The 14,866-nt window shown below is 38.4% G+C and overlaps 1 protein-coding gene across 1 annotated transcript in view; it reads left to right on the top strand.

Moving 5' to 3' along the window:
• C2H10orf67 (chromosome 2 C10orf67 homolog) overlaps positions 1-12,472 on the top strand; it is a 103,830-nt gene extending 91,358 nt beyond the window's left edge. Inside the window, 6 exon segments of the mRNA XM_073799913.1 lie at positions 2,828-2,887; positions 3,561-3,643; positions 3,718-3,783; positions 6,733-6,820; positions 11,825-11,908; positions 11,995-12,472. Of these exon segments, the coding sequence (XP_073656014.1) occupies positions 2,828-2,887; positions 3,561-3,643; positions 3,718-3,783; positions 6,733-6,820; positions 11,825-11,908; positions 11,995-12,105 (492 nt within the window). The 3' untranslated portion in view covers positions 12,106-12,472.
• The last annotated feature ends 2,394 nt before the right edge of the window (positions 12,473-14,866 follow it).

The raw sequence follows: 14,866 nt of genomic DNA, 5'->3' as shown, positions 1-14,866 counted from the left end.
CTCAGTAGTTGTGGCTCGTGGGTTCACTAGTTGTGGCTCGCAGGCTCTAGAGCACAGGCTCAGTAGTTTTGATACATGGACTTAGTTGCTCCGTGACATGCAGGATCTTCCCAGACCAGCAATCGAACCCGTGTCCCCTGCATTGACAGGTGGATTCTTAACCACTGCGCCACCAGGGAAGTCCCAGAATCTTTTTTTTTTTAATAAACTTTCAGTTACTGATATGACTTCAGATAGAGTGAAATAAATATAAATGCCTTTCTAAGTGGAAACTTATTTTGTTTTGCCAGTTTGTTTTCCTAACTTCCTGTGGATTCGTTTTTAAAATTTGGGTTGGTTTATTCCCATTAACATACGGGCAAGTGCCCTCCAAAGCTTGGGGCTCTTACTCCCATGATTTCCTTGGTCTACCGTTAACCAAATGGCAGTGAATTCACTGTGTACTCCTCATGCCTCCCATGACTTGGGTGACCCCAACGTATTCGAAGCCAAGGAAAGCTAATGATAACCACGATTCTCACTGTTTTGTTAAATAGGTGTTGCTAGGCCTCAGGCTTTGTTTTTGGCTAACTTCCTGCCACATGGGCCTTGGGGAGACTGAGTCACTATGCTGGTGGTTGTAGGTGGTAGGTTTCTCTAGGAAGGTGTGCAGACAACCAAGGGAACTATAATCTTGGTAGTTCTAGGACCACCAGAAAGCTCCTCAGGACTGAGGGGACTGATGGAGTAGGAGTTAGAGTTTAGTGAACTAAGGTAAGAGCAATGGGTTAGGGTCCGAGTTCAGGATTAAGTCCATGCTGAAAATTCTCCTATCAGCCAGGGGATAATCAGGAATTATCAGCAGGGAGTTCGTAGATCACCATATAGAAGTTTACATATATTGACATCATAATAAAGGCAACCACAGTAAGAGCTGAACATTTGCAAATAAAAAATCAGGCACTCGAGGGAAGAGAGAAGATGGAAGGTAATTCGAATGCTCTAAATTCTTAATGTTTATTTGTGGGGAGCCCAAAAAATAAAGGCTACTGTTTATTTATAATGATAATGACGAGAAAAACTAAAACAAAACCAAACCCTTGGCTTCTGGGAAGTGAGAGTTTTATGTTCACGTATACTATCTGCAGTTTATTTTTAAAATATGTGCGTGCATTCTCTATCGCTAAAAATCTAAAGTAACAGGGATGGTGAAATCAATAGGTTAGTGTATAGAAGTGAATGGTAATATGTGTGATGTGCCTGGCACATAGTAGGCACTCAAAAACTTGTAACTTTTATGGCTGTTAATTACAAATTTTGTTACGTGGCAGCTAATGTCAGCTGGGTTCTCTCTGCCCCTTCAGATACCAGTAAAGTTGGCTCAAACCCACATTCTGTGCTTTGTGGCAGCCGAAAACGTGTCCACTTGTTTCTCCAGACACCCATGGCATCTTCTGGTGGTTGTTGTTATGTCTGGGCTCCTTCTTCTACTGAAACGAGTCAATTTCTGAGTCCCATTGCACTCTGTGTCATCCCAGCTCCCACTTTGTTGAATCATACACTGAATTCAACCCAATTCTGTGATTGCTACTAAAACCACTCACTCACAGGACACCTTTAGTTGAATGAGGTTGAAGAAGGTAACAGGGACAGTCTGCATCACCAAGATGCCGTTTCACATTGAATATTGGACATCACCCCTGGGCACTGGTCACTTGTGGCTTCACCACACACTAGCAGCTCCAGCCTTGGGGTCCTGCCTGGCCATTCTCTTCTTTTCTAGCTCTTCTCAGCCCTCACTTCTGATTGCTTCAGGGAGCTCTGGGTTCCTTTTACTTTATTCTGCAGACCTGGCTCCAGACCCTGCGTGGCAGACCCCACCCCATCAACATGGGCAACAGATCAAAACCTTTTGGGTCACCCACTAGAGCAGGTAGTGGTGGTAATAAGAAGCACCTTTTGCTGTCTACATTCTGTGGAGGAATATAAGAATAGCTAATCAAAGGGCTTCCCTGGTGGCGCAGTGGTTGAGAGTCCGCCTGTCGATGCAGGGGACACCGGTTCATGCCCCAGTCTGGGAAGATCCCACATGCCGCGGAGCGGCTGGGCCCGTGAGCCGTGGCCACTGAGCCTGCGCGTCCGGAGCCTGTGCTCCGCAACGGGAGAGGCCACAACAGTGAAAGGCCCGAGTGCTGCAAAAAAAAAAAAAAAAAAAAAAAAACAAACAAAAGAATAGCTAATCAAGCAGGTTTTTATATTCAGTATATTTTCTCACTGCCATCTGCTCTCTGCATCATTCAAGAGGAATAGTAGTGAAAATTCGTCTTAATTATCATTTAAAATAAAAGTTTATTTATTTATTATTAAATAAATGAGCAAACGAATGCATTAAAATCTAAAAACCAAAAAAGTGCAATATGTAATTTACTTAACCATTTTGAAACGCAGTGTTTTTATAACTGGGATTCATTAGATTTAATCCAAAAGATAGTTGAGAAAAATAAAATAAAAGGTTTTTTTTAAGCTTGTGACTTCACTGGGTAATAACTGCCCACTTCATTAAAAAAAAAGTGTAATGGTAAAACTTGACCCATATATAATTACAAAGTAATGCATTTAGAAAACAAACAGTAGTGGGAACGTTGGTTTTAATGGGATATAATTGTCCAATTGCAAATGCAATGTATAAACACTGAGTCTTGTAAATTAAATGAGGCAGTCAAGACCCCTATGGGACTAGGGTTGGCATATTTTTAGTCTCATTTGCCTTTCTCTAAGCTGCAGAAAAACCACATCTTTATGCATTGACTTGAAATGTTATACTTGCTTTTGTTTATTTTCTTTCCAGGTTAGACATGGAATACCTGCTGCGGTGCATAGAGAAAAAGCGAGACTACCAGTGGCTAAGGTATAATAATGACTAATATGACCCTTATTATTAACTTAAATATTGTTTATATCAATGCTGACTATCCTTAGAGAGGAGTAATGACTTTGAAAGCTACACCAAGAATCAGTCTAATGAAGAGACAGAGGACCTGGTTGCCTCTATAGTATGATTCTGGGTTACATCCCTGCCACACCCAAAGAAATCTCATTCATGACATGCCTACAATTCCACTGTTACAGATTCATTCCTTTGCCAAAACTTTGTCCCCTTGTAAAATAGAAACAGTACTGAGAAATGGCATACAGTTCTAATGTGATTGAGTTGGTCAGATCCTTTCCTGAGGACGGTTTTGATAGAAAGAGGAAATAGAGTAACTGGGGGCAGCTGCTGCTATGATGAAGAGATTTAGAAAAAGTGATACCTGGTAGGGGGGAGGGGTGATGAAGATAAATTTTGGCTACTTGGTAATATTGTCTCACACTGGCTGCTTTGAAGTGAATCATTTACAGGAAATGGAGGCATGGGATCTTAAATTCTTCCAGTTTATGGGAATTTGCAAGTAAATGTAACTCATTGTTCCCTCAAATTTTCGATGATAGTTAGAATATGCATGCTATTTAATAGAAATAACCTTTCAGATTTATGGGGAAATAGGGTATAATTAACTTTGTGATGTATTTTCTATTGAAAGATTGAAGAAGAGAAACGTGGTTTGGAAGAGCAAATACAAATGTTAAAGGCTAAGTTAGAGAAAGAGAAAAAGAAGTCGGAGAGGTACTGGTAATAGTAATTCATAATTGTTCATTTGCAGCTAATACAGTATTTAACCACCTATAAATTTATTACAGGGTTAAGAAGGAATCAGATCAGATCAACAAAAACTGGGAAAAGAAATTCTTCATTCTCAGGAACAGGTATAGTGTGGTGATATATACAAATTCTATTTATAAAAATGCAACTAATCGTCTTTTAAGGAAATTGGGAGCCTTGCATTTTTCTGTATATATTAACTAATATGAAATGCCCTCAAATACCTCTTTCAAGAGATGCAAAATAACTGACCTAAAAAAGAAGAGTAGTCAAAGTCACTTCAAAGAAAAACTAATTCAAAACTGTTTTATTCCTGATCTCAGTGTTTCAAATTTAAATCATAGACAGGATGGACAGACTCTCTTGATACCTGGTTTAATGGGACCTACATAGTCATCTTCCTCCATAGGGCTATTAAAACATTTCCATTCATTTGCACATGATAATATTTATCTCCAGATACAGAGACCTGAATGAGTGAGGGAGCACACCATGTGATTACCTGGAAGAGACTTCCAGGTGAAGGAACATCACGTGCAAAGGTCCTGGGGTGGGGGTTTGCTTGTGTGTTCAAGGACAGTGAGGAAGCCAGGTGGCTGGAGAGACATGAGCAGGGAGGAGTGGTATAAGAGCTCAGTGAGGTGGAACATTTGGGGTTTTACTCTGAGATGGGAAATCACTAGAAGCTTTGTTTTCAATTGATACGAAAATTTTCTCTTTTACATGCCTACTGGGTCATTACCACACCTAATAAAGTTAGCAATATCAATCCTTTAGTACTACGTATTGACCAAATCATATTCAAATTCCTTGATTATCTCAAGGGAATCTCTTACAGTTGTTTGATTAAATCGGGATTCATGGTAGGTGGACCACTGCATTTGGGTGTTATATCCTTTAAATCTTTTTTTTCTTTCTATGATGGTCCCACTTACGTCCCTGTTCTTTCCAGTGACCTGATTTGCTAGAGAAATATGCTCATTTGTTATGTAGAATGTCCCCCATTCTGGATTTGACTAATTGTTTATGTGCACGTGTGTATGTATGTGTGGTGTCATCTAACATGTTCTTCTATCTGTATATCTTACAAACTGATCTTTAAATCCAGAGAGTTGATTAGACTCAGGTTCAATATTTTAGGCAAGACTACTTCACTCGAACTACTATGTAATTCCTGTGCATCACATCATAGGGCACATAGTGTCCGGCTATATTATTTTAATCAAGTGTTATCAGGCTAATTCATATATTTTAAGGTTCATCACTGACCTTTCTCCAAATAATTTTAACATCCATCAATGATCACAAACCATGATCCAAGATTTCATTAGGGTTGCAAATTGGTGATACCTTAATTTTATCTTTCCTTCTGCATTTCTTAGCTAAATTCTATTAAAGAAAAAAAAAGTTTTCCCCACTGGTTACCCTGAAATATAGTTTCAGACAAGATAAGGCAAGATAAATGCTTGATCCCCTTTATTTATCAATATTCAGAATAATGAGTTGGTACCCTAAAACCTCACTGGAGAGTCTTGAACTGAGGAAAGACCCAATGATCTGATGTCTTAAAAAAATTATGACTTGTGTTGATAAAAAGCCATAGGGAAGCCAAAGGAAAAGCAGGGAGAAGAGTTAAGAGCTCCAGAAAGAATAAACCCCTCTTAGGCAAAACATGATGGTGATTTGACTGGAATGGGAGACCTGGAGCTGTTGAGAAATGATTACATTGGGGATTTTTTTTTTTTTTTTTTCGGTACGCGGGCCTCTCACTGTTGTGGCCTCTCCTGTTGCGGAGCACAGGCTCCGGATGCACAGGCTCAGCGGCCATGGCCCACGGGCCCAGCCGCTCCGCGGCATGTGGGATCCTCCCAGACCAGGACGCGAACCTGTGTCCCCTGCATAGGCAGGCGGACTCTCAACCACTGCGTCACCAGGGAAGCCCTGGGGATATATTTTGAAAGTAGGATGTATTGAAAGATTGGAGATAAGGTGGGAAAGAAAGAAGTCAAGGATTTTACCTAAACAACGGGAAGGATGGAGTTACCTTCAACTGAAACAAGCAAACACATTTTGGCGGGAAATCAATTTTGATTTAAGTTGCCTTTAGTCACTTAAGGGTAGAGGTCTGGTGGCAGTGATGAGTATATGAGTCTGGAGTTCAGAAGAAAGTTTAGGCTGGGGGCATACATTTGGGATGCATTAGTATAGATGGTATTTAAAGCCATGGGATTAAATGAGATCAGCTAAGAATGAGTGTTGGAGAAAAATAGAGAGATACAAGGACTGAGTTCTAATATTTGGTAATAACTGACTTTCAGATGCTTTTTTTGGATCTGATGTTTTCCCTCTAAAGGACGTCCCTCTCTTGTGAACTCTTTTCGTCTTTTGCTTTCTTGTTGGCTTGTGAAATTTATTTGCGTATTCTTATTTTTAATTCCTTATCAATTTTAGATGTTACAAATACCTTTTCCTAGTCTGTGAACTTTGTGTATGCTGACTTTTATTGTACAGAAGTTCTTAATTTTTATCCATCAATATTTTTGCCTTAGGTGTGTTTAGAAAGTCTTTCTCCATCTCCACTAAAATATTCTCCCACGGTTTTAGACAAGCCTTCTTTATGGCTTGTCTAAATCTAAGCCTAAATCTAAATATGATTTACCTCTCATATTTAGGTCTTTACTCCAGTCCTTTCCGGATTGGGTTGTGGTGCCACTTTGGTCACATACTATGTTCTAGTACATTCCCGAATCTGTTTCAGTGTTCCTATTCTATTCCATTTATTTTTCCTTTCCAAACTGTTTTTATACTATGATTTTTGTGGTATATGTTAATATCTAGTATGGCTACTCCCTCCTATTTGCTTTTCAGGGCTGGAAAATACATAATTTTAAAAATCAAAGAGTGGTAAGTTCATACTAATATTTTTAAATTTTTACTTGTATCTCCTTGCTCTTACACTGAACATTCTAGTTTCTAATCACAAGAACATAATACCGATTTGCTCTTTCCTATAATTTCTGTTCATTTTAATTCCACTGCTTCTTTTGTTTCAGCTTTCACGTCCTTAAGAACGAGATGTTTACTAGACACACGTTGTCCCGTCAGTTTGGAGTGCTGACTGACACATCCTTCAATTATGTTGTAAGTACACACTGGCTAGATACTCTTTGTCTCTTTGATGATACTTGTAACGTGTCTTTCTGAAGTTAACATTTTTTGAACCCCTGACATTAGAGGCTCTGGAGATAGTACATGAGTCACTCTGCTGAATGCTGATGGCATAAGACAGAGTGTCTGAACCCAAAGAGCTCAATCCAGTGTGAGACATAGATGTGTAAACAAATTGTTACCACGCAGTATGGTTGAGCTATAATGGAGGCAAGTGAAAATTTCAGAGGAGGGGGACTCATTCCCCCGGGTGGCATTTATCAACCTGACCATTTGTGTGCGTGGATGGAATGTAGGAACTATCACAGCTCAAGATCCAAGTATCCAGTCACTTCCAAATGGAGAAAGGAGGTAAAAGAATCTATTCCTAGTACCAAGCCATTCGTTTTCACACTAGAAGTCACCTGTAGATAAAGCCCAATTCTAAAATAGACTTTTTTTGGAAACTGAAGTATAGTTGATTTACAATGTTGTGTTAGTTTCTGGTGTACAGCCAAGTGATTCAGTTTTATATATATATATATATATACACACACACACATATATATACATAACTGAATATATATATGTTCTTTTTCAGATTCTTTTCCATTATAGGTTTTTACAAGATATTGAATATAGTTCCCTGTGCTATACAGTAGGTCCTTGTTGTTTATCTATTTTATATATACTAGTGTGTATCTGTTTAGTCCCAAACTCCTAATTTATCCCTTTCCTTTTCCCCCTTTGGTAACCATAAATTTGTTTTCTATGTCTGTGAGCCTATATCTGTTTTGTAAATACGTTCATTTGTATTATTTTTTTAGATTCCACATATAAGTGATATCATATGATATAAAATAGACTATTTTTAAAACTGTTTACTTAATGTTTTCACTTGGGAGTTGTAATTGTAAAGGCAAATGATGACCAGTGTAGAAAGATAATCAATAAATTGCAATCAATCAGTAACTTAACATACTGTAAATGCTATTGAGAAACTGCTACACAGCTAAGTGTTCTGAGGACAAGTCAGGTTTGTGGAAAAAGTCACAAGAAATATAAATTTTGGTTTCCTGCTTCAAGAGGCTTACAATCTAAAATCACTTTCTTTCTAAAATTTTTTCTACAATTTTCACTTTAAGACAGTTTTCTAACTCCAAGTTGCTGCAAGAGATCAAAGAACTTAAGAACATTGGCAAGATAATATTATTTCTAATTTTTAACTAAATTTACATAGTAATATGAACCTTGCTGAGGATTTTAATAATTGACTCCCCTGAAATGTTCCAAAACTGGTCTACGTAGATGGGAATATATTAAGTCTCTTTCTTCTCCTTTTGGTTTTTTCTCTTCTCAACTGAAGGTTACAACTTTAATTGGAGTAATCCTCATTTTAGATATTTAATCAACTGGACAAATAAAATATTGGAGGACCCAGGAGAATGCTGTGCTACTCAAAAAGCAGGCTTTTTAAGGATTATCTGGTAAAATTTTCTGGTCCAAATTTGAATTGTCCAGGCTTTATGAAACAGACTTCTAAAATCTCAAAATTATTCCAGTCCAAGCATAGTAATAGATCCAGTATTTTCTTGAGAAAAATCTTGGCCCTGCCTCAGATGTTCATGCAATCTGTCTTCCTATGGAGGAGAGATGGACTCTATCTAGTCGAGAATACATCTGTGTGCCACTACTTATTTGGGATTCAAGCTCATGAATCCTTATCTATATAGCTACACAGTATATATGCACTCAAGACACTCATCAAAGTGGACAGCGAATATTTAAGAAAAATAGACAGAGAGAGGGAAGGGGAGAAAGTGATGAGTGAATGAGTTAATGAACTTTGGGTAAACTAACATTTTCCCTTGGTTTCCTATACTCTAGTCACTTGTCCATTCACAGATATTTGAGTACAAATATGTACCAAGCAGCATGCTTGGGTTGCAAATGTCATCTCCCAGTTTGTGGACAAGGTTTTGGTATCTTTTCATAAATAAATGTTCTTAATCTCAATGTTTAATAATCTTTTCCTTATTGCCTTTATATTTTTTTCTGTCTTTAAGAAAACCTTACCTAACCTTTAATGGTTGAGAGTCTGCCTGCCGATGCAGGGGACACGGGTTCGTGCCCCGGTCCGGGAAGATCCCACATGCCGTGGAATGGCTGGGCCCGTGAGCCATGGCCGCTGAGCCTGCACATCTGGAGCCTGTGCTCCGCAACGGGAGAGGCCACAACAGTGAGAGGCCCACGTACCGCAAAAAAAAAAAAAATTCTTCTCTGATGTATGCAAATGTCAGATCACTATGTCGTACACCTGAAACTAACATAATTTTGTCAACTATATTTCAATAATTTAAAAAAACCTAAAAAACAAAAAATATTTTCTTCTCTATAAACTTAAATTTTTTTTCTTGTTTTGCCTTTCGTATTTAGAGGTTTAATCCACCTAGAATTGATATTAGTGTACAGAACGGTAGACATCTGATTTCATTTTCTTTTAATATAATCAGCAGATCTAGCACCATTTATTAAAAAGTCCATCTTCTCCCCTGGTACATAATTCCACCCGTTATATATTATAGTAAGGGCTTATGTATGTATGAGTCTGTTTCTGTCCTACTGTTCTATTTGTCTATTCTCGCATCAATGTGACACTGATTTAGTATCTATACCTTTATTATAAATCTTTTTCTGATAAAACAAATACTCCTGCCCTGATGTTCTTCAAGAATGCCTTGGCTTTATTGGATCTTTACATTTCCATATAAAATTTAGAATCAGATTGTCAGTATTCACAGTATTAAAAAAAACATAAGAAACAAATTAAAAATTCTATTGGGATTTTGATTAGAAGTGCATTAAGTCTCTAGATCAGTTTGGGCACAGTTGGCACCTTTTAGGTGCTGAATCGTCTAATCCATAAACAAGTCATAGCTTTTCTTGACAATATTATGTTAGTTTGCATTTTATCTCCACCGATTCTTTTCCAGAGACTTTTGTCAGTAGTTTCTAGAGGTCGTATATTCTTATACTCTATTGTTGGGGACAGCAAGTTTAATGAAGTTTTCATCTAGATCTCATAATAGGTCATTTTTTAAAGAGTATAGTTCTGATATCAGGATACTGTTTCTTTAACTGACTCTACAGTTTTTTCATAGTCCCTGTTTTATTTACTCTTCTCTCTCATCCTTGACAGGGTGAGGTGTGTTGAAACCCAGTGTTATCAACTGCATTCTCTTGTGTGTTGCTCAAATCTCCCTTTTACATTTCAGCTGGAAGGCAGGTTGATAGGCACAGCCCCTATTTCTGACCCCAACTTCAGCAGGATTTTACCTTTTTCAGCCCTGGCAGAGAGGTTGTATTTTCTTCTACACCCACAGTATGAAACAATGGAGTACATTAGAACTTAAATTCTCAGCAGTCAGGCATTTAACACTGGCTTCTTTTACCATCTTTATGAAAGACTTGAAGGCAGTGAGGAAAGAACCATGTGTATATTTAAAAGAGTTTTCTAGACAGGGAAAGGACCATCGGAAGACTCTAAGACAGAAGTGTACCTGGCATGTTTGAGAAACAACAAAACATCCAGTGTGGCTGGAGCAGTGAGCAACGAGAGAGAACAGGAATAAATATGGTTAAAGGGATAATAGGACTTTGATTTTTTTTCTATTACTCTGAGTAAAATTGGGAGCCTTTTAGAGTTTTCAGCAGAGCAGTAAGACAGTCTCACTTAACATTTTAAAGGGACAACTCTGGCAGCTATGGAGGCCGGGGGCAGGGAAAGAAACAGACTAGGAAGCTATTGAAGTGATGCTGGTAAGAGATGGTGTGGCTTGGACCACCTTAGGAGAGCAGATGGCAAAACGGGGCCGACACATGCCTGGAGTACTAGGTAGTCCTATGCGGTGCTGGATTTTATGTACATGTAGCAAAATGGATGGACCTTAAAAGCATAGTACTTAGTGAAATTACTTTGTACATAGTCCTCAGCGAAAGAAGTGGAACACACGAGATGTGCTGTTTTTCACCCTGAATCTAAGATGTGCTCAACATCGGTTCAAGATTTTATAAGACTCTAAAAGAGAAAAAGTGCTGCCAATCATACTGTGATGCTCCATCTATTGTCAGATGCATCCTGATTTTAGGGATGTTAAAATATCAGAAGGCTATGCCTTAGAATCAACAAAATAGGATATCACATAATACTAGCACAAATTAAAATACATGCACAAAATTACATATTTTTGCAAGAACATATTCAAATAAAAAATACAAATAAATATTTAAATTGTTTATTTGGTGAGAGGAACAAAAACAGAGTGGGGGCAGGCTGTGGGGAAATAGAAAAATGCGTGCAAACACACTTAATGTATGTGTGTATACACACATACAAACCAGCAAGAGAGAAGCCTTGAGTAGGGAGAACGTCACATAAATTTCCAGGGTGCATCCATGGACCTCAGACCTCTTTTTGATAATCATGCTTGGTGTACTTCTGGTCCTTTTCACTTGTGCATTTTTAATGTCATGATTTACTTTGCAGTATATGATGTTGGTGGCAATTCTGCTTGTGTGCTACTGCTTCTGAACTCCTGGAAGAGATGCTTTTGTTTTTTCACTCTTCAGTTCCTGGGAATCACGACCATCACTGTGTAGCTTCCAGGAGCTGGGTGGTGCTGGGGATGACCCCGTAGTACCTGACCAGTTACAAGCAGTAAATCCCATATGGCATAGGGATAATCAAAAGGAAGTAGAGTCAGAAGAGACATTAAGGAAAACATTTTTCTTGAATTTTCTCTCAAAGTAGCCTGAATTAGGAAGGGGTCTATTCCTTGGGTTTAAAGGAGAGGATTTCCCCAGCGATATTTGAGCAAATAAGTTAGGAGCATGATTTTCATATCTCAGTTAACTAAGGACTGAAAAACATTCTACATCCATTTGGGCTGGTCATTATTTCCCCTGGATAACACGGTACATACTGTTTGTGTCTTTCAGAAAGCTAAACCTTTATTTGTGCAATCCAAAGTGAAATTGATAACAGCGTCGACATCTTCTGCAAATGTTTATCATGCATCTTCGGTAGGTAGATTATTTTTTCCCTATTTAACATTTAATCAGTCAGTATTATTCAGCCTCAGTAACGAAACGGTTTGGTTTACCTACAGATAGACAACAGGTATGTCGACCTAGACAGGGATCACATATCCCTCCCTCCTTCACCAAGAGATAAGAATCTTTATTGTTGGAGAAATGGTTCATGCAGGATGGGTAATTAAGATTAATAATGCTTTTCTTTGTTGTCCTGAGATGTTTGGTTTCTGGATGAATGCATGACTTTTTTCAGCCAATTTATTAAATTAATAGATATGATAAATAAAAGAATGTTAATGTATATTTCTGAATATTGATCTCTGCTAACTAAAAATGAATTAAGTCATATTTCAAAATCAGGAACTGTCTCAGTTGGAATCCTGTTTCTTTTTAATTAAACTGCCAACAAACCCGAAGCTCCTGTTAAATCCCTATTTTTCCAATTTAATGCTTAGAAGAAAAGGACAACTATTTATAGCATCCTTTATCTCCCATCAGTCCTTGTGTGGCCTCAAATTGGACTCTTTTGGAGGTGGAAGTATATTTTGTCCACACGTTTCTGTAAGTCTTTAGGAAACAACCATGCTTGCTTTTCTCTAATAAACAAGTTGGATTAATGAAATGCAACGTTATTTGTTTGAATTATTGATGGTAATCAAAGGGTATCAGTAATTTCTGTTGTTCATGTCTGGGAATCTTTAAAAGTAGACTTTTATAATGAATCTTTATACAAGGAGGAAGTGTGTGATATGAGTTTAAATCCTGGACCCTAATTTTTTTTTAACATCTTTATTGGAGTATAATTGCTTTACAATGGTGTGTTAGTTTCTGCTGTATAACAAAGTGAATCAGCTGTATGTATACATATATCCCCATATCTCCTCCCTCTTGCGACTCCCTCCCACCCTCCCTATCCCACGTCTCTAGGTCATTGCAAAGCACCGAGCTGATCTCCCTGTGCTGTGCTGCTGCTTCCCACTAGCTGTCTATTTTACATTTGGTAGTGTATATATGTCAGGGCTACTCTCTCACTTCGTCCCAGCTTACCCTTCCCCCTCCCCGTGTCCTCAAGTCCATTTTCTATGTCTGCATCTTTATTCCTGCTGGACCCTAATTTTAAAATCAACTTTTTGAAAACTAGATTGAGAAAGGAACCTCTCTTCTGGGCCTCCATGCAGTGGAGAGGCTTTTTCTGTAGTGCTTACGGGTATAGGTAGTACCTTTGCCGGAGGTGCCTGCCTGGGTGCAGAGGAATCTTTCGGCAGTCACGGTGCTGGCTGCCTCCTGGACTGGCATTTAGGTGACAGTAACACCCAGCCTGGACTCTGTACCAGCTGCTAGCCTAGGGCATGCAATTTAAAGATATCACCTTTTTGGTTTTTTTTTTTTTTTGGCCACACTGCGTGGCTTGGGGGATCTTAGTTCCCTGACCAGGGATCAAACCGGGGCCCCCTGCAGTGGAAGTACGGAGTCCTAACCACTGGAGTGCCAGGGAAGTCCCTGAAGATATCAGCATTTAAATAAGGGACTAGCTCTGTTGAATTGTTGGAAATTCCAACCCATACAGTAAGTTATTTCTAAAATATCACAATGTATTAGGGGAAGAGAGACTCATGATTTATCATAAAAATATAAATTGTTAAATTTGGAACCTGTGTTCCACCTGACATTTTAATTAGAGAGCTTAATTAACAGCAAAAAATTCAGTTGAGAACTTTACATCCAAAAGTGATTTTTCTCTGCCAAGCAAAACAGTTTTCAAAGGTCCATTTGTAGTCATACAAACCGACCTTGATGGCCACCTGGGCCATAAGGCAGCTTTGGCCAAAACAAACACTGTCACTCCCTTTCCTCTGTCCTGAAAATGTGAAGTGTAGAGTTATTTTCACCCTGTCTACGGAAAGCCCTCCTAAAATTCATTAGCCCCCTTTTTTTGCCTTACTAATAAAATTGAAAGTAAATGCTATTTTATGATCCATAATTTTGCAGCATGCCACAAAGTGCCTCATTCTGAATATGACTGCACCGCAGAAGAGGCGTGGGCGACAGTGTCATACTGAAAGCCTCTGGGCATAACCCTGATGTTTCTACAAAACCTCTGAGATAACGTTGGCATGTCATGTTTTCCCCTCTGAAGATAGTGTGGGGAAATCATCCAGTTAACAAAAGTTTCTGGTTAATTGGGTTCCAGTTCATCCAAAATTGACTAGAAATAAATTTTCTATTTTTAATGGATAAGAAAACCAATACATGAATGCCAGGAGGAAACTGAATTACAAATTTACTAATTGGGGAGTAGATGAGTATCAGCCTTTCACGATTATGGGGACTGAACAGTATTCACACTAGACGGTCAAAGGACCAAACTGTCGTCACAAAACAAATCACTCCAAGCTTCTCAGGTACTTCAGAAGGTGGAGAACCCCCTTCAGGCCCCTAGGAAATAGTTCAATACGTTATCAGTGTTTTCAAGCACTAATTCACAAATACATTTTCAAAGACGTGTTTAGCTACATGGTTTGTACGTACCTGACTTACAGACAAATCTTAATTACTTTCTATAACACAGGGGTAACCTATATGGTGACAGAAGCCAAATTCAACCCTGTAAAGTCACTGTGGTATTGAGTTCTGTTTTTTAAATTATGTAAATAGAATATTAATATTTTAAATACCCTACGAATATTTATCCTCCCTGTTAACAGCATCCTTGGTGTTGCATCAAAGATAGAGGTTCTTACGTTGTATTTTCATACCACAAGGTACTTTTGAAAATTACGGATAACTACCATTTAGTGGGTGTAGGTACTATTCCAAATGCCTTTTAAGTTTTAACTCTAATCCTCACAAAAACCCTATAAAGTCAGCACTCTTGCTTTCTCAAGCCTTAGAGGAGACAGTTGGACTCAGAGGGGTTTAGTAAGCTGCCAGGTTTATGACCACAAA

The sequence above is a fragment of the Tursiops truncatus genome, chromosome 2 (assembly GCF_011762595.2).
Source record: "Tursiops truncatus isolate mTurTru1 chromosome 2, mTurTru1.mat.Y, whole genome shotgun sequence".
NCBI classification, from domain to species: domain Eukaryota; kingdom Metazoa; phylum Chordata; class Mammalia; order Artiodactyla; family Delphinidae; genus Tursiops; species Tursiops truncatus.
The sequence above is the reverse complement of the archived record's forward strand: the minus strand, read 5'-3'. Positions and strand labels throughout refer to the sequence as shown.